The sequence below is a fragment of the Carassius auratus genome, chromosome 37 (genome assembly GCF_003368295.1).
Source record: "Carassius auratus strain Wakin chromosome 37, ASM336829v1, whole genome shotgun sequence".
Classification (NCBI taxonomy): Eukaryota; Metazoa; Chordata; class Actinopteri; order Cypriniformes; family Cyprinidae; genus Carassius; species Carassius auratus.
In genome coordinates, this window is record NC_039279.1 from 14,076,372 (window position 1) to 14,103,042 (window position 26,671).

A 26,671-nucleotide genomic window follows, 5' to 3' on the forward strand; every position below is an offset into this window, starting at 1 on the left:
ACTTCTGATACTAATGATGTCACTTTTTTGTCCAATCAAATGCTCAATAAGAAGAAAGATGTCCCTCTCCCCAGAAGTGCGGTCACATTTACCATCGTACAGCAAAATTCTATGAATATGGATTGCACATCAGATTCAACATAAAAAAAATTATTTGGACTGCAACCTTACACCTCGCAACTTCAACTTCATATTTTGCAAAGTTAATATATATCTCACCATTGCAAGCATTTTGGTCTCAAAGTCATTTCTGGAAGCTCCTACTTTGCACTTAGGGTACTGTTAGTTTAAAAGGTTGTGTGTTGTGATTTTGGACTAAATAAAATGTAAAAACAACTTACTTTTCCACTAGCGTTGCAAATTGAAAAGCAAAGGATGCACATTATGGGCCTCATTCAAATTTTTTTGTTAATTGTTCATAAAATGTTCTTCTGTAAATTACAGATATCAGTTCTTTGGAATCCTGTTTCTGCCTGTGTCTGTGGTTGTATATGCTGCAGTTGTAACTTTAATTCTCATAATTACGACTTTTTTCTCATTATTGTGACCAATAATAACATTTTCTGTCTTTATATCTCAAAGTGTGACTTTTTAAAAAAATGTATGTACTTTTAATTTAGCTTTTTTTTAATGAAAATTCCGAACATTCCGAAGTTTTCTGAACTTTAACCTGTTAACTGTCACTCACGTTTTTGGAGATAGACATGAATGTGCATGATACAAACCTAAATTTTTATAATTCATGACTGAAAACATTTTGTAACATGATTTTGATGTACCATTTACATGGTAATGCAATGTCTGATTTTAAAATGGTTTTTGAAGGATGAATTTTGAGATTTTATGTTTTCAAGTGATATATAACTTCTGATGATTTCTAAAAAGTGATAGGGAAAAAGGCAACGAGGAAGTCTTTTTTTTAAACAAAGGTAAAAGCTCCTTTTGTAATGTAGATTTCTGAGGGTGCACTCTTGTCATAAATTCATCTATTACTTTTCCTACATAATTTTTAACAAAAAATTTTTAACAAAAAATATTGGTAAAATATATATTTGGGAGTTTTAGACCTTTCCAACGATATATAGTTTGTCAAGATTAGATTAGATTTGATTGTAATATAGTAAAGTCAACGTAGGCGTCCCGTATACGGGACGGGATGACATTTAACAGGTTAAAAATGCGATATGAAGCTCCTTGGTGCTTTATGAATCGCTACACTATTGACAATGGTCAACGGATCTACTTTGCCTATGAAATTACACCAAAGATGCACTAATGTGACTGCACCATAATACTGTACCTCCAGCCTCTGACTACCAGTAGCAAGTAAGAAAGCATTTCATTACTTTATTATATATTTTATATTACATGGCTATAAGATAAACTAAAGTTTATTGGCTCATTTTTAAACAGCACAATCCCTTTGATATTTCTGTTCTATAGGAAATATGCCTGCAGAGGGGAAAGACAGCACTTATTAAGCAATTACACGTAGTCTTGTAGACTAAAACACTATGGTACTGTTTCTTGAATGGTCCGATGTCAGCTTTTGGATCAACCAATGGTATTTTTTTGAGGCAGGATTTATTTTTTGTTTGAACAATAGCAGGGCCAATAAGAGTGATTGGGAAGCTGTTTGGAAACTATCCTTATTTTTGCAATGGTTTTGATGCTGCAAGTGGCACATAAATTACTTCTGCTTTAAGTATTACACAGTACCTACTGTTTAGGTACTGGTAGAGGTTAGTGTAGCATTGTGAGCTAACCTAATATTACAGCTTTACAACATTAGAGAAAGCAATTAAATCATAATGATCATAAATCATAACATTTTGAAAAAGCCAGCAGATGTTAGAGACGTGAACCAGTGGCTGTTCAGATGTTTCCCATGCCTTAGTTAGGGTTGAGTCTATCTCCAGAGGATGCAATCCCAGAAACGGACAACTTCCCACACAGACTCGGAGCCAAAAATACTATTTGTGTAACAAGACCTGTTGCAATATTTAGTCCTGATAATGCCTCTCAATAGCATCGCTTTGAAGAGATCAGAGAGCTTCAAAAGGGAATAAATGCATTTTAAAAGACTTTATCCGCATATAGAGTTAATCTTCACGGTACGTTTAACCTGAATTCAGTTCTCTCACAACAGCCTTTCATTTGAACATCCATCAGACTGTATGATTGACAGGTACAGCATAAATATGGCAGCTGAACAGGGCCGTCCTGTGTTTCACCACGTGCCTCTTGTCCAAAGATTTTTATTTATGTTCACAAAGTGAAAAAATAATTTATGATGCCTATAAACCATTCTTGGAAGTCCCTACTGTCACAATACACTCCGAGAGCTTTTAAAAACAGGATAATTGGGGAAGAACAAGACACACCTGGAATCAAATTAACAATCAACATGAGGAACAAACTCGGTCACAGGGAGCAAAAACAAACACAGACAAGTCCATAACCCTGACATAACGCCCCCCTGCCGGATGGTGCGTCCTCGCGCCGTAGCATCAACAGAGGGAGGCGTGGGTGGGAACTTGGGAGGATGTTCCGGAGGAGGATGGATATCAAGGTGGAGATAAGGAGATCCAAGGAGGAGCCCAAGGGAGCCGGTGGGATGGAGCGACAAGCCACAGCCAAAGGATAAGAGTCCAGAGGCAATGGCGGGGCGATGCCCGACCAAAGTGGAGCTGAAGGGATGAGGGACGAGGGAGCTGAGTTGGAGGTGGACTTGGAGTTGCTCCGTACCACGGGGAGATGGTGGGCTGGGCTCTGGGTCAGGAGTGGCACTGGCAATAAACTCCTGGGAACCGGCTGGGAATGGAGATCCATTTTTTGCCAGTGTCCACTCCACAAAGGTGGCAAAATTTGCTCGAGGACCATCTTCGGATGACTGCGCTCTGCACCCGATGTTAAAACTCCAGCAGAAGGTGGAGGTTTTGTGGGCGAAGGAGGGGATCCATGGGACAACACAATGGAAACAAAAAACTGAGTAAAGAAGAGAAGCAAAACGGAGGGTATAAACGAAGGTAACTGCTTCAGTCAGTTCTTCTACCACAATATACTCAGAGAGCACGGAACAAGGAAACCAGGAGTTTTTCAATATCACAATCTTTAATAATCCAATCACAAGGGGAACATAAGAGACACAGGCACACAGGGAAAGATGCTCATGAACCAACAAACACAAACTGAAAGGACTGGGGCTTTTAAACACAGGATAACGGGGGAAGAACGAGACACACCTGGAATCAAATTATCAATCACATGAGGAAGAAACTGGGTCACCTGTCACAGGGAGCAAAAATACACCCAGACAGCGCTATAACCCCGACACCTACTTTGTTATTATTAATTATTTTTCTTACTAATAAACAAAGGAAGGGTTTAGCAAAATGAAAAGCACAGGATGTGCATTATGGAACTCATTCATGAAACATAACTGATTTCTGTGATAATCATTCATAAAAAGGTTCTTGGAAATATAAATTAGAGTTTTAAATTCTATGGCAGATCTATGCGTTTCTGCCTTTAAAAAAAATTTAATTGTACTTGTGACTTTACGTCCTCTAATTATAACTTTAATTATTAGAACTGTGACTATATATCTTCCAAATACATTTTTTTATTTCTCCTTATCGTGAGACTAAATATCTTGCAGTATCACTTTATGGCTTACAATTGTGACCTTCTTCTTGTTATTGTGACTTCATATCTTGTGCTTGCGACATTATATCTCACAAATTATGTAAAAAAAAGCATTTAGGAAAGTTTATGTATTTTATTATTCTCTTGATGAGAAATGGTTGTTCCCTACTTCTAACTCTGAATATGTCATGCATAAGCCTTAAAATAAAGCAGCTGTTGCATAGCTGATGTCTGAGGGTGTAACATGAATGCCAAAAGTTGACTGGCTGAGTGTGTGGCTGTCAGAATAACGACGTTTGACACAGGTGTGAGGAATGAGGTTTAAAAGAGTGAGAAGAAAGCCAGAGATAAAGAGTTAAAGAAAAATAGATTAGATGATTCCCCCAAGGCGTTTGTGAGTCAGCTGGAGTAGTGACAGAGCTGAGTGAGAAGAAGAGGAGGTTGGGAAAGCACAAATTAACATTCCATTCGTTTCTACCTGTCCCCCACATTACCCCCTGGCATGGGGCAACCTCCTCCTCCTCGCTCACATAAAAACACAAACACAACCCTACAGGAGCATTCCAACACAGGTAAAGATCAACAACCCCCAAAAGTTCACCAGCCCATGACTCTAGAGAATTGGCCACACATCATTTGTGCTCAATTATGAGGATCATTGATTACCATGTTTGTAGAAATGTTCGTAGAAATGTGTGAAGGTTCACAAACAACGCTGCATGTCATAGAACCTGTTTGCCATCACAATCATCCTGACAGGAGGCCAAGCTGCTGTAACTTGTGCAGCGCTGTTTAAGTAGATACAATCAGTAGCATTTCAGAACATGTTGACTTTGTTTCACTTTTTTTTTTTTTCATTAATCATACTCCTAAGAATGGTCCAAATGCGTTTAACAACATCAACATCATTTGTCTGTCACATTTTAGTGTAGTGTTTTACATTTTCTAAAGAAATGCGAGTGGTGCTTGCCTTGCAAAAATCACCACCATGTGTGTTTTTTAGCACTTAACTCAAGAGACAGCTCTAATATTGTTTTTATAAAGTTATCATTATTAAATACACCACCAATCAAAAGTTTGGAATAATTAAGATTTTTTAAAATGTTCTTGAAAAAATACTCTACAAAAATACAGTAAAACAGTAATACTGTGAAATATTATTAAATTTAAGTTTCCTATTTAAATATATATTTAAATGAAATGTATTCCTGTGATGTTAAAGCTACATTTTCCACATCATTACTCCAGTCTTCAGTGTCACATGGTCTTTCAGAATTTTTAAATGCTGATTTGGTTTTCAATTATTATTATCCTTTATTATATCTGCTCAGTTCTCAATAATGGCTCTTACTATCATCGATCTTACAACAGTCCTGCTTCATATTTTAGTGGAAAGCGGGATTCATTTTTTAAGGATTATTCTTGAATAAAGAGAGAGTTCAAAAGAACAGCGTTTATTTGAAATATAAATCTTTTGTAATATGTATCGTTCATGGCACTTTTGATCACAAATGGTTCCTCGTTGCTTAATAAATCTATTCATTTCCCACCCCCCATACAAAATTATGAAGCAGTAAAACATTAATTTTTATGTTTTATTAATCTGCCTGGTGAAAACTATAAGTTCGATGAGATGCTTGATTTTAGGTCACTAACTCTTAGTATGAGGCAAGCACTAGTAAAAGTGATGTTTCTAAAAAAAAAAAGGTACAGGTGTAGATAGGAACAGGAATGACAAGTACACCAAATTTCTCTTTTATTTTCCTAAGAACCTGCCTGTGATTTATAGGGAGATGTCTTCCCACCTTTGGCACATTTAATAACCAAAGAATGATTGGCAAAAATATGATCCGCATATCATGTGGATGTATTTTTTCAGTTCTGCAGAATGTTTCTCCCTCCTGTCCTGTCTGTCACAAAGTCCACCTGATGTTTGAGAGCTGCTGTTTGTACGCTTGAATGCACTTAACTCTTAACCCTTATAGCCTGTTGGCACTTGTCAACATTTCAAAGTCGTCTACTGTTCTGGTAAAGCTGTCTCTCACTAATGAGGAGACTGCAGTTAATGGGGCTCTTTCTCTCTCGCTTGCTTTAGTTTGTATTCTAATGCTATATGATCTACAGTGTTTTTCCAGAAGCAGTGCGTAGGAGAATTGTGGAAGAAGCTATTTTTTCTTTAATTTTTCCACATGCTATGCCTGTAAAGCCTTCAGAATCACATCACAAACTGTTATGACATTTGGCATAATAAAATACAAGTTCCGACTGTAGGGTCAATTCCTCAAACTTTAAAGCCATTATTGTTCATCATTGCAATCTTTCTATTTGGGCCAGTAAGAAACCACTTATAGCGACCACCCAGAATACCTTTGTATTGTGGACATAACTTTTGCAAGGGTGAGGGCATGTTCTTCATTAATTACAAAACCTGTACTTGTGTGTCTAAGACAGATGGAAAAACAAATTAATATTTCATGTCCTATAAAATTTGCATGGGGGAAAAAAAAAATTCTAAGCAAGTACCAAAACATCAGTGTTTGTATACTTCTTTTATGGAAGAAAAACATAGAGTAATTCAGCTACCAGTAAAACGACACTAATACAAAGAGCACCCGCTCTGACTGCGACATACAGTAGTTATTAACCAAACACCCATAATGCTGTTCAGATGGGTGTAGCTCCAGCTTCAGATCTGAAACAAGACAAGACATGTGACCACAACACATGTCTCTATCAGGAGATTGGTACAAACATAAAAAATAAAAGCAGTTAAGCTTACAAATGTGACTGAAGTTATGTGGTGTACTTCATGAATTATCTATCATTATTGGTACTGCTCTTGTTTTAAAAGCACATACATACACCCCTCATTCAACACACCCACACAAACTACATTACAATTAGCCCTATATATAACTACATTTTAGCTGGTAAGACAAGTGAAAGAACACAGTGTGCTTGCTGTCTGTCAAATTGGGTTTGATGAGATAATAGGGCTATTTATCATACAAAAAAAAAAGAACAGAACTTGAAGCCTCATTGCTGTATGATGCATTACACCTTTAAAAAAATTAATAATGCCATAATATACACTTCATAATGTATTAAATGTTTTCATAAACAATTATAAAGCATTAAAGCATGCATTCTGAATGTATGAATGCATTATGACACATGATATTGTGTGTTGATCATGTATTGTAATGTATTACAACTGATTATAATGCATTATGATACTGATTACAAATTGTAATACACTGTAAAACATGTTATTATATAACTGTTATCAAAGATTCAATCAAAATCACTCACTACTGTATGTCAATAAAGAAAGAAACAGGTTATTGCAATTGCAGTCTCAAATAACTTACACAATCATAAGACACAATTTAAGACAGTGACTGTCTCCATTCACTGATAGTCTTCTATGATGTTCAGCTTTCTCATGTGTGACAAGAGCAAGAAAAAGTTGTAGAGCAGCACAAGCTACTGAGATAGAGATGTGTACTCACCACGAGAAGAAATACTAGAGTCGCAGTGAGCATGCTGGATGAAGGGCGTCCTGGGTGAAGATGACCGCGGATGGATTATTCACTCTTTACATGTGCTATGAAATAATACATTCAGCATCATAGTTCCCTCGCAGAATCAAAGCATGAAATCGCTCTGATCCTCATGCGTGTCCGCTGAACTTTCACAGATAAGCGTGCTGTGTTATTGAGCAATCCTGGAACTGAGAGTGGTTTTTCCAGATGAATTCTTTTGAAGGTTGTGGTGCGAGGCTCTTCATAAATGAGACGCAACTGCAATATGTGCAAGTGCTCTTGTCCACTGATACAGCTTTGAAAAGACAGATTCACCCCCTCTTTTTCTCTCACTGTTTCTCATATGTCAGTTTAGAGTTTTCCCCTCCCATCCGCATCCGACTCAGCGACATAAATCAGTACATTAAAACAATACCAATAGACGTGAAACACATCTCAGCCACCAATTAGTTTGTCGTTGGTGTGAGACAAAAACATCCTTATTATTTTTATAGCACCTAAATCAAAATTAGCTCTAAACTTTCTGTCATAATTTGGACTGGTGTGTGGCTTTTGTGGGGTAAATAATGCCCTCTGTATAAAGTATGCATGGTAAGTTATATAATTGCAGCAACATCCTAAGAGGCTCATAAATCATGTGAACTGATAGTTTATGACGGATTAGGTTTTCATAAAACATTAAATTGTAACAATGTGACAAAAAACATCATCTCTGGGGCGGGAGGCGCGTGAGCTCACACATACTCAATTATTTAGAACTCGGATGCTCCGCTAGAGGGCGCGCATACACTACTGTAAATACTGTAGAGTAGACTAGTCAGCGCTCATCCGGGGATCTGTTCTCTATAACCTACACCTGCCGACAAAGTAGTGTGGATACCAGGCCCGTCGTCAAGGGGGGGCATCGGGGGGCAGTGCCCCCCCCAAATGACTTTTTGTGCCCCCCTAAACGTAATGCACAGAACAATTAACCAAACTTGCATTACTGTGCATTCACACCGCCGGCGTCGAGAGCGTCAAAGTGGCCGCAAGTCATTCATTTTCAATGTAAGCCGGCGTCGAGCAGCGGCGCGACTTGGCCTTTGAGAGCGTCGAGCAGAGTTTAAATCAAGGCAACTTTATGGTAATGAGCTATGACGCGGTTGGGCAGCAACCAATCGGAACGTAGAAGTCAACCGCTTGAGAGGATTCCAGAGGACGCAGCTCCGATCACATTAGTTCCCAAGCAAAATAGAGGATAGGTTGATTATTGCTGTTTGGCGTTTGCAGTAATCTATGATGTGTCCCTGTTTGCGTACAGGGACATAAAAAATAATTAAAAGTGATACGTGGACAAAGGTGTCTGAGATCGTTCATTTTAAGTAAAACATTTAATGAGATCAACTTATAACGTTAACCTCCTTGTGGTTAGTCTGCATAAGATCAACAAGTCTGTTTGCTTTGCGGCCACTTTTAATACAAAATAAGCATTCTGTCTACGTCAGAGCATCTGAGAGCTCACGAATCTTTCTGCAGCGTCGTGACTCGTGAGCAGAACGGCGAGAGAGATTTTGGACGCTTCCGACACCGCCGGTGTGAACGCGCAGTTAGACTTTTGATATTGAATGTTATTGATTTAGATCATTGCCTTAATAACGTTGTTTCAGCAGAACTTGGCTCACAGGAACAGTAATCACTACAACGGTAACAATAGAAATGCATAACACACTACCTTCAGAAATGATTCAGACGATTCATTATTCAACGCATTATTACACATAACATAATTTTAAATATAATTATATTCATAAATGACTGTTAAAACATCCCAAAACAGCACCCAAACCTTGCAAAGACCTACCTAATTAATTATTCAAATACAACAGCCAATGGCAAGTCTCCAGCAGCAGACCTTTCAATATGTTATTTTTGTGTTAGTAGTTTTATTAATTCAAATTACAATATGCAGTTTGTGTGTAAGTATATGTATATGTATATATAAATCATGCAATTCATTTAGTTAAGCATACAGTATTGTATTGTTTATACGCAATTCCCTTGCGCAGCTGAGCTGCACATTGCATGCGATCTCAGAATAAATTTTTGGCGGTTTTGGAAATGTTAAGAGACAATAAACAGACGTTGAGATCAAACGGTGAAGTATTTTATTTGAATAATTGAACAAAACAAGACTATTGTGGTCTATTTTAGTTATAGCCTAATATGGGTTTATGTTATGGTCTGTCTCAGATCATTAAAAAAAGTGTGGCCCCCTATGAAAATTAAATGCCCCCCCATTTGGTTTGTTCTGGCGACGGCCCTGGTGGATACTTAGATACACTTGTAACTTTTCATCCTCTCGCGATTAAAAAAATAAGGGTCTTGCAGAAAAACATTGACGTATGTATGCACTTTCCCGCGATTTCCTTCAAACTGCTCTATATTATAAATTATAATTTTTGCAAGTTTATTAAAGTACAATTTGGATTGGTAAATAATGTGTATACATATATTAATACACATACACACATACACACACATTTCAATTTCAATTGCACAATAGAAACACCAAAAGGGTATTTACTCAACCATCTGTCTGTGCCATTTTTGTAGTTCTGATTCGAATCCTCCTCCAAAGCGCTATGGTTTGTGGGCAGTATTAGCGAGTGTGCACAGATTTCGAAAATAAAACCGCTTTAAAGGTTTTTTTTTTTTTTTTTTTTTTTGTGACAATAGACATTCAATTAAAACCAGTTGAAATCAAATACTTACATTTAAAAATGTAATCGTTTTGTTTTCATGCTAAAAATTTTTTTAATTCAATATCATTTTGGTAATTAAATACTTGCTTGGTAATTAAATACTTGCTTAGTAATTAACAAAGCATTCTCTATTCTGTTATAGATTAATAAATTGTAATGTCCCTCAGGAGCCTGCTGAAATCCGTTTCATGAGGTACCTTCATGTGCCAATGCTGCCTGAAAGGCACTGTTCCATAATGCAGTAAAGCAACAAGTCAGCTACCCAAACTTTCAGATGCAGCAATTTAAAGTGTCCCGAAACACACACACACACACACAGACACTTTATACTATTTAGTTCTTGAAATGCTGGTATTTCCATCAATCATTAGAAAAACTTGGAAAAGGCAGGGTACAGTTTTACATTTTGTATCTGACCTTTTCTACTTACCTGTGGTAATAAATGTAAACAGTTACATCAAGAGACTTAACCTCTCTAAACCTTTCAAACTTAAAAATAGTAAACTTACATAATGCAGCATAATACATTAAACACATTGTTTTTTAATGTGGCCCACGGGTGTAATGTATTGATGGAGGAATCACACTGGTGACAAGAAAAACAGAGCGTCCTCTGATGCAGTCAAGACAGAAACCTCTAGGAACAGAACAGCCTTGAACACCAAGCTCTGAGTGAAGCTACGACAACAAATACAGGGACAGCACCCGCTCGAACCTTTTTGGTGGTGTGGCATGAATCTCTGCATGAGAGGAACCTTTGTGGTGGATACAGGCATCAACTTGACCCGGTCAGTCATATCTGGAAACTTTATGCAACATGGATCTCTGGCGCCCGGATGCCAGTGGCAGGAACATCTGGGGAGGCAGTGTGAGAAACTTGTGCAGGCATGCTTGACAGAGAGCTCTGGGAAGCTCTGAGTGACTCCATTATTTAAAAAAAATATGGTTGTATGATTCAGGACTTAACTAACTATAACTAAATGAACTATTTACACATCCCTAGTTCCACAAGATACTAAAACTATCACCTCAAGCCAAGGTGCCAGCAACCGAGCACTGCCAGCTCTGCGAGATGCTAAGGCATGAGGGACCACACATATCAGTCTGCCAGATGAGGCTGATCCCCTTCAAAATGACTTGAGGGACCTAAAACACAAATAGAAATTGTACAAATAAGACAAGCATATTGCATAAGATATAAAAATACAACTTGTCATCTGTACAGTGGATAAGAATTTACTATATGACAGTTGGAGCAGGTATTGGTAGTAAAGTAAGGAACGTAAGTCTTCTCTTATGTACTGCTCAGAGACTCAAAGGTTGGATATTCAAATGCAACTTTATTGGGAAAATTCAGAAACACAATCCAAAATACAGGCAACAGGTCAAAAACACAGGCAAGCAATCCAAACAAACAACAAGACAGGAAACTCAGGCAAAAGGGTAATCCAAGAGACAGCAAGAAATACAAAAACCAAGAGACATTAACCCAGGGAGAATTCTCAGAATCACATAACAACTGGCAAGACTTTACAATGTGACAGAGAAAACAAAGGGCTTATTATATATATATATATATATATATATATATATATATATATATATATATATATATATATATATATATATATGCAGCAGCAATGAGCATCAGGTGAATAAGGCATGATGAGTCTGGGAAATTGATTATGGGAAATGCAGTCCAGGATTGAGTGGCAAAGATATGGGATGGAGTGCCCTCTGGTGACTGTCAAGTGCTCCATCTTGTTATCTCTGTGAGGACAATAAATACAGAAAACAATAAGTAAGCCCACCTTAAAGTTGTGACTGATACCAAGAGAACAGTGTCACATAAATCTCCTACTGTAGGATTTCACCTCTCTTCTGCACAGATACAGTTTTTCTCCAGACCTCTTCAGTTCACAACACTAGAGCGGAGAATGAGGGCCAAGAACTTAGCAGACACTTGCTCAAACTGCTGAGACCTCTGCCTACAGTATATATTATAATTTTTTATTTTTTTTGACTACATTTATTTCTCTCAGATATTATATTTGAGAAACTTGTTCTATCCTAAATTATGCTTGGTTTGATATCTTGTTAATTGCAATGACGTGCATATTCCTAAATGTGAATTGTGGTTTTGGTAAATGTTGGGTGAAATATCATCATCAAATCATGGGGTTTCAACCACAAATGGAGTCAGATGGGTTCACTCCTAACAGTCTATGCCTGGGAACCACTGCGAAAGACAAGAGGGTCAACAAAACACAGAAACAACTGCTGAAGGAATGACAAAGTACACACCATCATTCAGCATTTAACCGTAATCCACAGAACAAGCAGAACTGTCCAAACACAACAAAGGAAATGGGAAATGAAAAATACCACATTCTTATCCCAAGGAGGATCATTCATATGGAGGGAGAATAGCAAGACACCACAAATCTTCTGAGAAAAGCATGGGAACAATCAGAGAACTCACTCAGAACAAGAAGATGTCAAGTTTTTGGTAATTTCCATAGCATGTTCGAGGGAATTAGCCATGATGAAGAAAAACTAAATTAAAGCAATGTTGCACTAAAAATGGTTAATTCAGTATTCTGGCATAAAATAGACCATTTTACTTAAATTAATAATAAAACAATAATATTAAAATCAAGAAATTCATATTTTAATATATTTCATTTTTATTGATGCCAGAACAACAGTGCTAAAAAAATTATGGTGAAGATTTTCTAATTCGTTATTCACATATAAAACAAAGATTATGTCCAACAAGAAAATAAAATTGTATTCTTTACTTCAAAATGTCATATTTAATTCAATGTGTTACTTGACATGTCTTTGTAATTGTGAAATGTGAATGTTCCTACACTTGTTTTGTCTTCAGTGAAATATGTTAAAAACAGATGTGCTGTTGAAATGTTACTATTTAGTGTTTTTGAAGCGAATAAAATCAAATGGGCCTTTTACCCAGGGGGACCTTTGGTCCTGTTTTTCTCTCCTACAGTATGTATCTATGCAACATCTGTAACCATTATGTACAAAACTGTCATAGTCGTTAGTGTTAAGACAACAAAACCAATGCGTGACAAAAACCAAAAGACATTTGTTTCTGTTTCCCAGGTTCTTTTTCTACTCTCTATGTGATAAATTGGATCCAAGGGGTCTGAGAACATTTGTTTTCCTGCATGGCAATAAGCTTTATCTCTCTGGTTGCAGTTTCAGTTGTATTTTCTTCACTGAATAATTATATTTGAGCTCAAAGTTAACTAATAAGATAATTTCTCTTTCCTTTCAGAATTCAGATCTGCATAAGATTCATTTAGTGCAGAGGATTGAAGTTTTAACCACTAGGTTAGAATTTATAACAGAACAAGATTCACTATTTAGGGTTAGGGTTAGGGTTAGGATTAGGATTAGGGTTATTTCTATTATATCTTGTTATAAAGTCCAAAATCTTTTTTTTTTTTTTTTCTTTTTTTTGATCAAATAAATGCAGCCAGATCATAATGGACGCAATGACCTGAGTCTCAACCCTGTGAGCCTGCATGGAGAAAAAAAAATATTAGACAAGAGGTGAAGCAGAGAATGTTCTTCGGGTGAGAGGTGAGACAAAACTAGTGTCATTAGAGTGTGTGTATAAGTGTGATAAAATACAGAGAACACACACACAGTGGATCTTTCCAACCATTCCACAGTTATCAAGGCATACTGTTTACTGCATCAATATTATGGGTGACTCCAAGAACACATCGTCTTGGGTTTGTTTGTTTGTGTATAAGAAAAAGACAGAAGGAGATATGGATACATTTGAATACTTTTACGTGTGTAATGTCAAATGTAATTGCAACTGAACATACATCTGGCCTAAAAAAAAGTATATAAATACTGTATATATAACTTCAACTTCAAATTCAACTAACAACCTTACTTTTGTGGAATCTTTGTGTGTGTGTGTGGGCAAAAATCATTCTGTAAAATAACATTATTTGATATTTGATATACTTTTTGATTTTACTTTTTACAATTACAATTTTTTTGCAATGACATTAAGATATTAAGTACTTTTCAAGTAATCTTTGGGGTATGTATGTCTGCAGGCATTTTAAGAGTGTATGGACAGAATAGGAGTGTGTGTAGAGGTGTGTCTGATATCTGCAGGTGTACACAGTTTATAAAGCTCTGCACACTTTTTTGAGGGTCTGTGGCAGAGAATATTGCTTGACCAGTTATTGAATATTTAAGGTAAGTGCAATTATTGTTAATATTATGGCCTTTTAACTCTAATTTAGATGTGTTTGATTTACATATATTTTAAACTGTTTTACTGTGATAGGTAGTAATATATAATGTAAAATTTAAAAATTTTAAAATATAAAATGCAATAAAATAAATAAAATGTTATATTTCCATTTTAAAATACATTTCCATTGGATGTTGAACAGAATTACTTTTAAAAAATCTTAAGAACATTAGATACTCAAATACAAAATGAAATAATTGCTATAAAACCATGCAAATAGCATAAATTATTACTTATAAATGACTGTTGTATCTATACTTTTGAGCACAAAACCAATAACTCAGATTGCTGCATGAGCATAAATTATTATTCTCGTTCAGTTTACTTTATTTACACAATTCTCATGTACAAGGGTCAACACAAACTTCAAAGAGACACACACGCCGTGTGCGCTTTAGTGGCTGAATGTATCACTCAAGAGGTACAACAAATTCATAATGTAAGCCTTAACAACAAAATTCAGGTTAAGTACTATACTTTTTAAATTACTGAACAATAACTTTATAGTAGAATAGTTTGCAGCATTTCTATCAAAATATTGTAAATTAATATTGCATGTTAGTGCTATTATGCTGTCTGTACAATAATAAAGAAACACAAATTTCCTTTGGTTTATTGTTGGGGTTTTGATTTAATTTGTTTGTATCTTGAATCTATAGTAGGTCATAGTTTTATTGATTATTTTTGTATGCAGTTTCTAAGATATAAAATGTATGTACAAATACACACACATACAATAAAAAAAGAGATTAAATAATTAAAGGATTAAATTGTCAATTGTAATGTTTTCCAGCTGCTTTGAATGTAAACTTCAACACCAATAATAAAGGACACTGGTTAGCAAACATACCTATATCCATATTTCAATTTCAAACATCTTATCATGATTCTAATATGACTGTTTGAGAAGTTACTTTGACTTGACTTGATTAATAAGACAGACAATCAGACGTGCTCACTGATAAGTTTCCAAATTTGCACTCTGGCATGTGCCACACACACTCCTGATGTTTGGAGGGTAAACATGAGCTTTAATTTATCAGTCATCACTGGACAGGAAACACCAGAGGTCCAGCCATCATGTTTAAATCGTCTACACATCTGCTTTGAATTATAACAGCAGTAGAACAAGAAGGACACTAAGTTATTGGATGACATCTCAAAGTTGTAACATGCAGTAGTTACCTACGGAATCAGTTTGTACTTGATCTGACCCCCTAAAAATGACTTGAACAGGTCTGTAGCAAAATGTTAAAATTAAGACTTAATCCAATCAATTAATTTACAAGTTAATGCTGAATCAAATTTGGTAACATTCTTTTTTAAAAGCCAATGTAATTACACTGTTTAAAGATACTGACTATAGTTATAAGCAACTTATCCGAAACCAATCCGAAACCCTAACCTTAAAGACTTAGTTTACCTACAAAATACAGTTCTGTCATCATTGAATCACCCTCAAGCTGTGCTAAACCTTTATGAGTTTCATTCTTCTGTTGAACACTAAAGAAGATATTTGGAAGAATGCTGGTAACTGAACAGTTGCTGGTATCCATTGAGTTCCATATTATGACAACCTTTTCCTTTCTGTGTGAAGTCCCTTAAACCCATATAGTAAATAGTTAATTAATTTAACTTTATTTATTTGAGTAGTTACACAGTAACAATGTCACCTTAAAATAAAATGGGATCACACATTTAAGTTTACCTGTCAAATTCACAGAAATCATCAAAATATAAATATACATTTTTACATTATTAATCAGTCTGCAATAGTTTAAATTCAGTGTGATGTTATGTGTATCTGTATGGTAGTAGAGGAAATAATAGTAATAGTTTATTGTTATTTGCGGTTAGGCTTACGTGGAGATGAACGAGTCTGTGAAAAACCCAAACCAGCAGAGCTATTGGCAGGAGATGGGCAGATGGGTGGGCTATGAAGAGACCTATGATGTTGAGGCGGGCCGCTGGGGCCAGTCCCACATCTCCTACCTCACCTTCAAGAGCCTGGTGCAGATACGCAGGACAATGAACACAGGTGAGGTCATTATGGGGTCAAACCTCGGCTCAGACTTGATTTCAGTAGACTGAAAACATGGTGTGTAGCAGCAGTACCAGACATTATGTAACATTATGTATATACCTCTGTATACATTACAGTACATAATGCTTAATAGATCTAAAGGTATTTATATTTTGTTAGTTATTATACATTATTAGATTAAAATAATTTGGGTTAGTGAGATTTTTTGTAACGTTTTGAGTCCCTTATGCTTGCAATAGCTGCATTTATTTGATCAAATAAATAGAAAACAGTAATATTGTGAAGTAATATTCCAATTTAAAATTGTTTTCTATTTGAATATATTTTCACATGTAATTTATTCTTGTAATGCTGAATTTCTTTTTTTTTTTTTTTTTTTGCATCATTCCTCCAGTCTGCAGTGTCACGCAATCCTTCAGAAATCATTAATATGCTGATTTGCTGCTCAAGAAACACTACTTATTATAAAAAATGTAGAAAACACTTGTGCTGCTTAATATTCTTGTGGAAATCGCGATATCTTTTTTCAGGATTTGTTGATAGGATAGGAAGTTTAAAAGATCAAGGTTTTCTGACCCCAAACTTTTACATGGTAGAAAATCTTCATGAAATAATTTATAGATTAAGTACATTTGTAATTTACCTGACATTTCTTACAGTAGCTTTCAGTAATTTGCAACAACGACTTGTAACTTCACTACACATGCTCAAATGAGATGGTAATAGATAGTTAGTGTCCTGAAAAACCAGCTCAGCCTGTGCTCTTCAGCTGTTTATGTCGACTTTAATAAAACTCAGGCTCCATCAAAGTCCTCTTCCTCTTTTTTGCCTTTTTCTCACTTTATTATTGTCTCTTTCTTTCTTTCTTTCTTTCCACTTGGATCAGGTGTGATGATGCTGGACAGAGAGGAGAAGACGCTCACCGGTATTATTGAGAAGATTGTGGATGCCCTGGTTAGCAAAAAGGAGATTCAGCCTGGGGAAAGAGATAAAGTTCTTCAAGCATTAATGCACAAACAGAGGTACTGCCATGAAAAATCAAGGTGGACATCATTTTCGATCATTGAAAGGTTTCACACCCTTACTGAGTGAAAGTATCGCACTGTTTTATTGCACATGCAGAACTTCTGTATTTGTGTGGAATGTAATTTGATACTCTGAATTTCCCCTTACATGGGACAATGTCGTTTATATCGATATACAAATGTTGCAGACACATCTGCTGTGCGATGAACATTATTTTGAGCCATTCAAACGTATGCATAAGCCTACAGTTCAAAGCGGATTGCCTTCCTGTCAGAAACATGTGCTTTTTAATGCATTTGAGACAGGTTTTCCCTGTAAATGTTAGAAAGTATTAGAAACTATAGTAAGCAAGTCTCTGTTAGGCATCACAGACATCACTGAAGGAGCGAAATTTTGAAAGCACTTCAGATTTTTACTCCCATTTAAAACAACACCATAAACTGTAGTATGAAGAGTGTTGTTTGTGTTGCAGTAATTTAAAGTCAGAACCAAAAATAAATAAAAAATAATGATTAGTAACATTACCAAAAATCAGTCTCTCTATATATGAGGTGTCTTTACATACCTAAAAAAAAAAAAAAAAATCCAGTACCATGCTCTTCTCTTTTTTTTATTCCAATACTTTTTTTCACAGTTGAAAGCATGAATCATTCTGAAGCCAGTTTACTTTATTCCTTTCTCTCTCTTCAGCCAGTCTGTGGAGACCCAGCCTCTGACTTCAGGTTTGGAAATGGAGAAATTCTCTGTCACTGAGAAAGTGAGCACAACTTTTCTTGTTTTAACTGTTCTGAGAATACCTATCTCTATCATTTATTTTCTTTGTTTTGGAATACAATTACGTCTCATTTGACATTTTATGACTATGTTGTTTTGTTCTCACCTTAAGAGGGACGCAACTGACACATCAGAGGCCTCGATGGTGCTTGTAGGTGAGAATAACATCAATTTCAAATTCATATTTTAAACACAAAAGAGCTTTGTAAGTCCATTAATATCAATTTGATTGAAAAGTTGTGTTAAAAAGTGTTCCATTGAGTTCATGTGTTTCTATTATTTGTTACACTATAATTGTGCTGGTGTGTGTGTCTAAGGTGCTCTGGAGTTCCTGGAGAGGCCTACAATAGTATTTGTGCGTCTGCGGGATGCTGTGGTGCTGGAGTCGGCCCTGGAAACTCACGTGCCTGTGCGGTTCATCTTCATTATGATTGGCCCAACCACAGCTGATGTGGACTATCACGAGTGTGGCCGAACAATGGCAGCACTACTAGCTGACAAAGTAAGAGAACTGACCGGAAGGGCAAATCTGGCATCATTGAAACATTTACCTATTTAGACTTTTCTATTCATTAAAAAGAGATTCATATGAGATTAAATACATTATGGCAGTTAGGTGTACTGTAAAGAGGGTACACTTTCAAGATAATGTTTGTTAACACACGACAAGCACGAAGAATTACACACAACCTGATCATTATAGTTATTATTATTGTGTGTAATTCTTCGTGCTTGTCGTGTGTTAACAAACATTATCATGAAAGTGTACTCTCTTTACAGTACACCTAACTGCCAGAAAAATCTACAACAACAATATATTAAAAAAGTGGAATGGTGTAATAATGCAACCATATTAATTATTCATACCCTAGTATATTCTGCAAAAAAGGAAAATGTGAACTACAAAATAATTTCAATTTTAAGCTGTTTTTAAGCTCTTGTTTTTCCACATACAGGTGTTTAACCAGGCAGCTTTTCAGGCTCAGAATGACAGAGAGTTGATCGATGCTGTGGGAGACTTCATGGACTGCTGCATTGTGATTCCACCCACTGAGATTCAGGATGAGTCCATGCTAACATCACTCATCCCCTTCCAGAAGAAACTACTGCAAGAGAAACTCCGCCCATCTGACCCCAAACTCCGCCTGGATGTCAAACCTCGCAAGCGTAAGGACACATACACACACTACAACACATGCTAAATCGAAGTATATAATACATTTTTATAAAAATTAAATTTATGCATTTAGCAGACGATTTTATCCAAAGCGACTTACAGTGCATTCAGGCTATCAATTTTTATCTATCATGTGTTCCCGGGGAATCAAACCCCCACAATGCTCTACCACTTGATCTACAGAACACTATAATAACTGTTTATATGCAAAGACTTCTATTGCAATTCTTTCAAAATTTAAGAACTCAAGTGCTTCCTGGCCAAACACAAAGATGACATTAAATGAAGATAAATGTATTAATTGCATAAGAGTAATGAGCAAGAGTCCTTACATAAATTTGGGATGTGCCATCAGATTATTCTGGCTTTCATGTATACAAAAGTTTAGATGTAGCAATAAGAGAATATAGACAAAAGACAATACAGGTGTCATGCTACACACACAGAGAAGATGTTGAATGCAGATAGACTTTAATAGATCTACACAAAGGTAAATCCAGGACAGAATATGCAGGAGACACTAAATAAACCCCTTTATGTCTATACAATTTTAGGAAAAAATCTCACTGATCACAAAAGCAAGCACAACTATTGCTAATCTATCTTCCCACAGCTTCAAAGTCCTCAGGACCCCCTTCAGAAGATCCACTAGAACGTACTGGTGTTCTGTTCGGTGGCATGATTAGAGACATGAAGAGACGGTATCAACACTACGTCAGTGACATCACTGATGCTCTGAACGCTCAGGTTGTCGCTGCAATCATCTTTATCTACTTTGCTGCTCTCTCCCCAGCCATCACCTTCGGAGGTCTCCTTGGTAATTATGTTTAGCCTAAAGGAGGCTTTGCTCAAGCTGCACACCTATCTATCCCATTTTTTTTACCATATCCAATCTTTAGGACTGAGCGTTCACACTGTCAGTGTGGAAAGAGAAGACAGAAAACTGGAACTTTCAGACAACTTACTGTACTGTACACATCACTCATTCAGTGTTAACAAGTGAATGCCACACAGTCCACTATATTGGGAAAGAATGAACAAGAATTTTTTTTTTTTTAAATGAAGAGTGAATCCCAAATTATGCAAAAAATCTATTTCCAATCTGATAGGAGTTTTCAGACTATGATACATTTTCAAAAATCTGAATTTAATCTTGGATTGAGATCAGTCCTAATGGGAAAAAAGGGAAAACATTTAGAAAAAAGTATTTTAATTAAGTAAATTAGAATTGTAAAAATCCAAATGACATTTAACAAAATTCCTTTTGTGGAATTTTTAAAACAGTAAATATTTGTTTAAAATTTTTAGGAATTAAATTAATTGTCCTAAAATGTTAAAACTCAAAAGAGAATTTCAGAGTGATACAAAAATTATTTAACTGAATTTTATAGAAATAATTACATTACATTAAATAATTACAATTTGACCAAATATATATATATATATATATATATATATATATATATATATATATATATATATATATATATATATATATATATATATATATATATATATATATATGTATATAAAATCTGCTTACAAACCTGTTTAAAAATACAAATCAATAAAATATGTCAGAAAAACAACTCAATTTTGTTTAACACCTAGAATTACATTTCATTATTAAATTGTTTTATGCAAATTTCAAATATGTAAAATGTGGCAATAAATTAATTAATTTTGTTAAATGCCAAATTCAGTTTAAAAAATTGAAATCTTTTTGTCACTTTTCAAGCTCCTTAAGTCTTCATGTGGTTTTCAGCAGATCCTTTACACCAAACATCAGTGAAAAACTCAAATCAAGTGTCACCTAACATCAAAACTCACCTTATATACTTTTGTGTGGCTCTCTTACACTTTTCTCCACAGCTGATAAGGTAGATAACATGATGGGTGTTTCAGAGCTGATGATCTCCACTTCAGTGCTGGGCGTTATCTTCTGTCTGATTGCTGCCCAACCTGTACTAGTTATCGGCTTTTCTGGGCCACTGCTGGTGTTTGAAGAGGCCTTTTTTAATGTGAGTGCTACTCTCTTTTTACAACATCTATTTGAATACAGCATCATTCTTGTGTAATTGCTGGTCAGTTCCTTTAAATCCTCCCATCATGCTTTTCCTCCTGTAGTTCTGTAAGTCTCAGGACATTGAGTACATCGTAGGCCGGGTATGGGTTGGCGCTTGGCTGGTGGTCATCGTTGTGGTCATTGTTGCCTTTGAAGGAAGCTTCCTGGTCCGCTTCATTTCCCGCTTCACTCAAGAAATCTTCTCCATCCTCATCTCCCTCATCTTCATCTATGAGACCTTTGCCAAACTTGGCAGGGTGCAGACTTTTTTTATTTTTCAATTTAATGTGCATTATTTTGCATTTGTAACTCATATTAGAATTTTTTCAGGAATTTAGTTAACTAGAGACAGATAGCATGATCAGCTGTTATCACATGTAAAAGGCAACTGACCTAGACAATTTAATTTAATTAATCAAAATGTATATCTGCCAATAGTTTTTTCACCAGTAATCACTTTAATACAAAATTACAGTATTTGATGGTAGAGTACAAATGTGCAATAACATTACAAATAAATAAAAAATTAGCTTTCTATTTTTATGTATATTAAAATGTAATTTATTATTGTGATGGCAAAGCTGAATTTTCAGCAGTCATTGCTGCAGTCTTCAGTGTCACATGATCCTTTGGAAATCATTCTAATACTGTATGCTGGTTTTGTGTACAGTTATTCTGAATTATTATTGGTGCTCATTTATTAACAATAGTTAATCTTATCATTAGTAATGTTGAAAACAGTTTTTGCTTAACATTTATGTGGAAACCATGATACATCTTTCTCAGGATAGTCTGAAACTTCAAAAGCATTTATGTGAAACAGAAATGTTTTTACTGTCAATTTAATGCGTCCATTTCTTACTTACTCTAAACTTGTGAATGGTAGTGTATCACAGTTTGCACAAAAATATTGGACAGCAAAAACTATTTTCAATATTGATCAGCAAAATCAATATTTATATATGAATATTATATATAAGCATCTTACAATTATCTGAAAACAATCAGAAAAACTCCAAACTTTTGACCGGTATTGTAGTGGTGATTATACTTATTCAAGATATTCACTTATCCTTCATTCCAGGTTTTCAAAGAACACCCTCTTATCCTGAATTACGAGCAATTAAACAGTACGGTTGAGGACCCTTGGTACTCAGTAGTCAATGAGCAGAGATTCCTGGACAATGCTACAGGCAATGTGTCTGTGGTGAGGTCCGTTCAACACCGGCCTTATCCCAACACAGCGCTCCTGTCCATGTGTCTCATGTTTGGCTGCTTTTCTATTGCATACTACCTACGCATGTTCAAGAATGGCAAATTCCTACCAGGCAAGGTAAATCGATTTACTTTTTTGCACAGTCTTCAATGAATGGGTTCCATTAATGTAAAGAACTGAATGTTTGATTTATAGATTCGACGTTTGCTTGGTGACTTTGGAGTTCCCATTGCAATTTTCCTCATGGTTGCTGTCGATATCAATATTGAAGATACATACACTCAGGTATGCTTGCAAATATATAATTCAACATTAACTGGAAATTCTTATTTTAATTTTAGATAAGAATTAGATTCCTTTTTTATTATTATTAAATTGATTATGGGTAATGGCTGCCTTAATAGATAGATGACACTTTTAGGATGACAATTCAGATCCAGTCCTATAAAGTTACTGTCTTGACCTCTTTGACCTTTGACTTGTGTCACAGAAACTGGTTGTGCCTAAGGGTCTACAGGTGTCCAACCCTAAAATGCGGGGATGGTTAATAAACCCTTTGGGTGAACACAAGTCCTTCCCAATATGGCTGATGTTCGCATCTATTGTCCCAGCTATGTTGGTCTTCATCCTCATCTTCCTAGAGTCTCAGATTACCACGTGAGTGATGTTTTCTGAAGGAAGATGATTTGATAGAACTGACAGGAGAATTATCTGTTATTGGTATTGATGGTTCCATAAAGAAACTTCAACAGCCATGGAAACATCCCACTGCACATGATGTTTTTTATATTGGAAAGAATTTTTGTATGTTTTTTAAGAATCACAAAAATGTGCTTTGTGGACTCCAAAATGGTTCATTTATTCCATCACTGTATGAAAAGGATTTTTGGAACTTTTATTTTTAAGAGCACAACATAACAAAATTAGCCAATCAGAATATATTTATTATATTTTGAGTAAAATGTACAGTTATGTGAAGTACATGGAATCTTGTTTCCATGTACGAAAAAAAACGAAACTTTGACATCATTTCTAAGAAGAAACGCCAGAATTGTGAGATATAAACTCGAAATTTGTAGAAATTTTTTTTTGTTGATTACTATTTTTATTCTTTAATCCTGTCGTAGAAAAAAGAACCCCAAAAACAACAGAACTGTGAGAAAAAAGTTGTGAGATATGAACTTTAATTTTAACTAATTTTGCATTTATATCTCACATGTATGACTTTTTTTTTATATGAATTGCAAGATAATATATCTTGTGATTCTTTTTTATCAGAATTGTGAGAGAAAAAGTTGCGATTATCTTTTTTATTCATTTATCCCATGCAGAAACAGGATGGCAGAAATTATTTGATTTATTTTGAATGATTTCATTTATAAAGAAATCTTTTCACTTGCCTCTTTTTTTTAAGGCTAATTGTGAGTAAACCAGAGAGAAAAATGGTCAAGGGCTCTGGCTTCCACATGGATCTTCTCATCCTGGTGAGCATGGGAGGTCTGAGTGCCATTTTTGGTATCCCTTGGTTAAGTGCCGCAACTGTACGATCTGTATCTCATGCCAATGCCCTGACTGTCATGAGCAAAGGCCCAAAACCAGAGATTGAAAAGGTTCTGGAACAGAGAGTCAGCGGAGTAGTGGTGGCTTTGCTTGTTGGTATGTTGACAAACTTCTAAACTTCTTCTAAACATAGAAGAAGAACATTCTTACAATACTATACTTCCTATAGGTACAATAACATCTTTTTGTCTGTCCGTTTGCAGGTCTGTCCATTCTCATGGAGCCGATTCTAAAAATGATTCCTATTACAGCTCTCTTTGGAATCTTCCTCTACATGGGAATAACATCCCTCAGTGGGATTCAGCTTTGGGATAGAATCCTGCTCCTCCTTATCCCCAAAAAGTATCACCCCAATGAACCCTATGCTACAAAAGTATGTGTCTCTCAGATGTTCTCACGTCTTCCATTAGTCTGTTGGAGTACTTTGCATTTCGGTTTTGCCTTCTTTATAAATGTTACATTTTAATGGTTGGTTGCCTTTTGCATGAGAAACCAATTGACCCTGGTCTCTGTCTCCCTCTGCAGGTCAGCACCAGTAGGATGCACGTGTTCACTGCGATCCAGATCGTGTGTCTGGCAATCCTGTGGATGGTGAAATCGAGCCCTGTGTCACTGGCTCTACCGTTCGTCCTCATCCTCACCATCCCTCTGCGCATGTTCATGACTGGACAACTTTTCACTGAGCAAGAGATTAAATATGTAAGTGGCCTAATGACTGAGACAAAGAAAAAGTTCATTGTAAACTGGAAACAAAGTGAATTGAACTGAAACCATTGCATTTTCTTGATATCGAAGTTTTGCTAAATCTTGATCGTTTAAGAACCGTAAAAGCAGGCCTTATGTTTTAACAGAATATTTCCCTCAAAAATGTAAATTATTTACGCAACACTATGGTGTTCTGTCCTGTAGAAAAAAAAAATAATAAAATAAATTATATATATATATGATACTTTTAAGATCCAGGTGTTTTCATACAGTTCATAGCAAGCATGATTTCAGAAAAGACAAGCAAAAAAAAAAAAATGCCATAGCAGCCCATAAGACTTCACACCAGACATCACAAATTTCTGAAGGCTGTGATTTCTTGTAATTTTACCTTGTATTTTAAGAGTCAACAATACCTACCTTAAAAGGCTCGTTCAAACACGCCCCCACATGTCTACATCACTATGTGGGAATATTTGCATAACACAATGGCGCATCAATGTTCAAGCATAGAAAGAAAGTGAAACTTTTATTCTCTCTGTTCTCTGTGTTTAGTTGAATGCAGGCAGCGTACGCTCTTCTGTGTCAGCCACGGCACATGGATGCACTGTTCTCTTTCAAATCACAGCGTAAATACATGTAGAAAACGTATCATTTTGCCACGGCTGGCACAGAATAGCGTATGCTGCCTGTGAACTTTGAAAATAACGAACTTTGACAAAAAAAGAGTAGTAGATTAGTAGTTTGCATCTGCTTCTAAAATCTTGATATTAAATTGTTCTATATTAACATAAAATTTCTCTAGATTACTCACAAATTAATCATACAATTAAAAGATATCTGATTTTATATTGTTTATCAATTCCAAGATTTAACACACACACTGAAACAGTCAGCAATGCTGTTTAATAATAAAGAGTTCTGAAACTTCTGATCCACAGTTCCAAATCCATTCAGAGTATGAATAAGATTAGTGGAAAAAAACTTTCTGAAGCATCTAAAGATTCTTCAGAAGTTCTGGTTAGTCTTGTTTTGTCCACTGGAAAAAAAAAATGACAGCATGCAGATTTAGAAAGGCATGAGGTTGAGTAAATGATGACAGCGTTTTATTTAAGAATTTTCTATAAACATATTTAAATAATTTCCTTTGTACTTTATATCTTCAATATAGCTTGACGGTGATGATGCCAAGGCAACATTTGAAGAGGAGCCGGGAGTGGATGTGTATTCTGAAACTCAGATGCCATTATAGATCATTTTACTGGAACCAGATTCATATTTCACAATCTGAGTCAGCAGAATTAGAGTGCAGCCAACATATGAAAATTTTTGACAAAATGATACCCAACTTCAACCCCATTATAGTGCAACTTTCACAAACTCATTTTATTGATGTGTGTGTGTGTGTGTGTTGGGATTCTCTGTTAATTATTGTTATAATGGTCATCATGACATGCTTAATTTGTATGTACAAACAAGTGCCTTTTATGAGGTCTTTAAAATCAGATAGGACCAGCACATCACAAAGATAAGATATTGTTCTTCATTACAAATAAATAGTTTGTCTTGTTGGAGGAGTAGATTGCTATCTATCTATCTATAATAAATTCTGGAAAAAAATATGTCTGATAGTTTGTTGTTTTCCTGTATTGTCTCCATCTTATAATACTGGAATTATATGCAGTGTGTCCTGTAAGGTCAAGGTCGGTGGGAAACAAGTATATAAACAAGTCAATATATAAATAAATAAACCTTAGCAAATTTCTTTCAAATTAGATTTCAATCAGCAAAACAGATCAAATCCTATTTTTTAAATAATAAATAAATAAAATAAATTACAAAGAAACCTTTAAAAGAAAAGGCT

General features: G+C 35.5%; 2 protein-coding genes across 3 annotated transcripts in view; one reads left to right on the forward strand and one right to left on the reverse strand.

Moving 5' to 3' along the window:
- ngfrb (nerve growth factor receptor b) overlaps positions 1-7,510 on the reverse strand; it is a 33,141-nt gene extending 25,631 nt beyond the window's left edge. The window contains exon 1 of the mRNA XM_026222952.1: positions 7,161-7,510. Coding sequence (XP_026078737.1) covers positions 7,161-7,193 — 33 coding nt within the window. The 5' untranslated portion in view covers positions 7,194-7,510. The remainder of the gene's footprint in view (positions 1-7,160) is intronic.
- Positions 1,178-26,416, forward strand: slc4a1b (solute carrier family 4 member 1b (Diego blood group)). Of its 2 annotated transcripts, XM_026222951.1 has the most exons (18): positions 1,178-1,326; positions 13,437-13,543; positions 16,098-16,278; positions 17,171-17,306; positions 18,001-18,067; positions 18,197-18,239; positions 18,402-18,586; positions 19,041-19,251; positions 19,875-20,078; positions 21,134-21,282; positions 21,389-21,583; positions 22,411-22,659; positions 22,738-22,827; positions 23,033-23,199; positions 23,957-24,198; positions 24,306-24,475; positions 24,628-24,801; positions 25,979-26,416. In XM_026222951.1, exons 3-18 carry the CDS (start codon positions 16,110-16,112, stop codon positions 26,057-26,059), a joined length of 2,532 nt encoding a protein of 843 aa, XP_026078736.1. In that variant the 5' UTR covers positions 1,178-1,326; positions 13,437-13,543; positions 16,098-16,109; the 3' UTR covers positions 26,060-26,416. The 2 variants fall into 2 exon arrangements, with proteins under 2 accessions (XP_026078736.1, XP_026078735.1); XM_026222950.1 differs by lacking the exons at positions 1,178-1,326; positions 13,437-13,543 and adding an exon at positions 14,130-14,182.
- Positions 26,417-26,671: the final 255 nt, after the last annotated feature.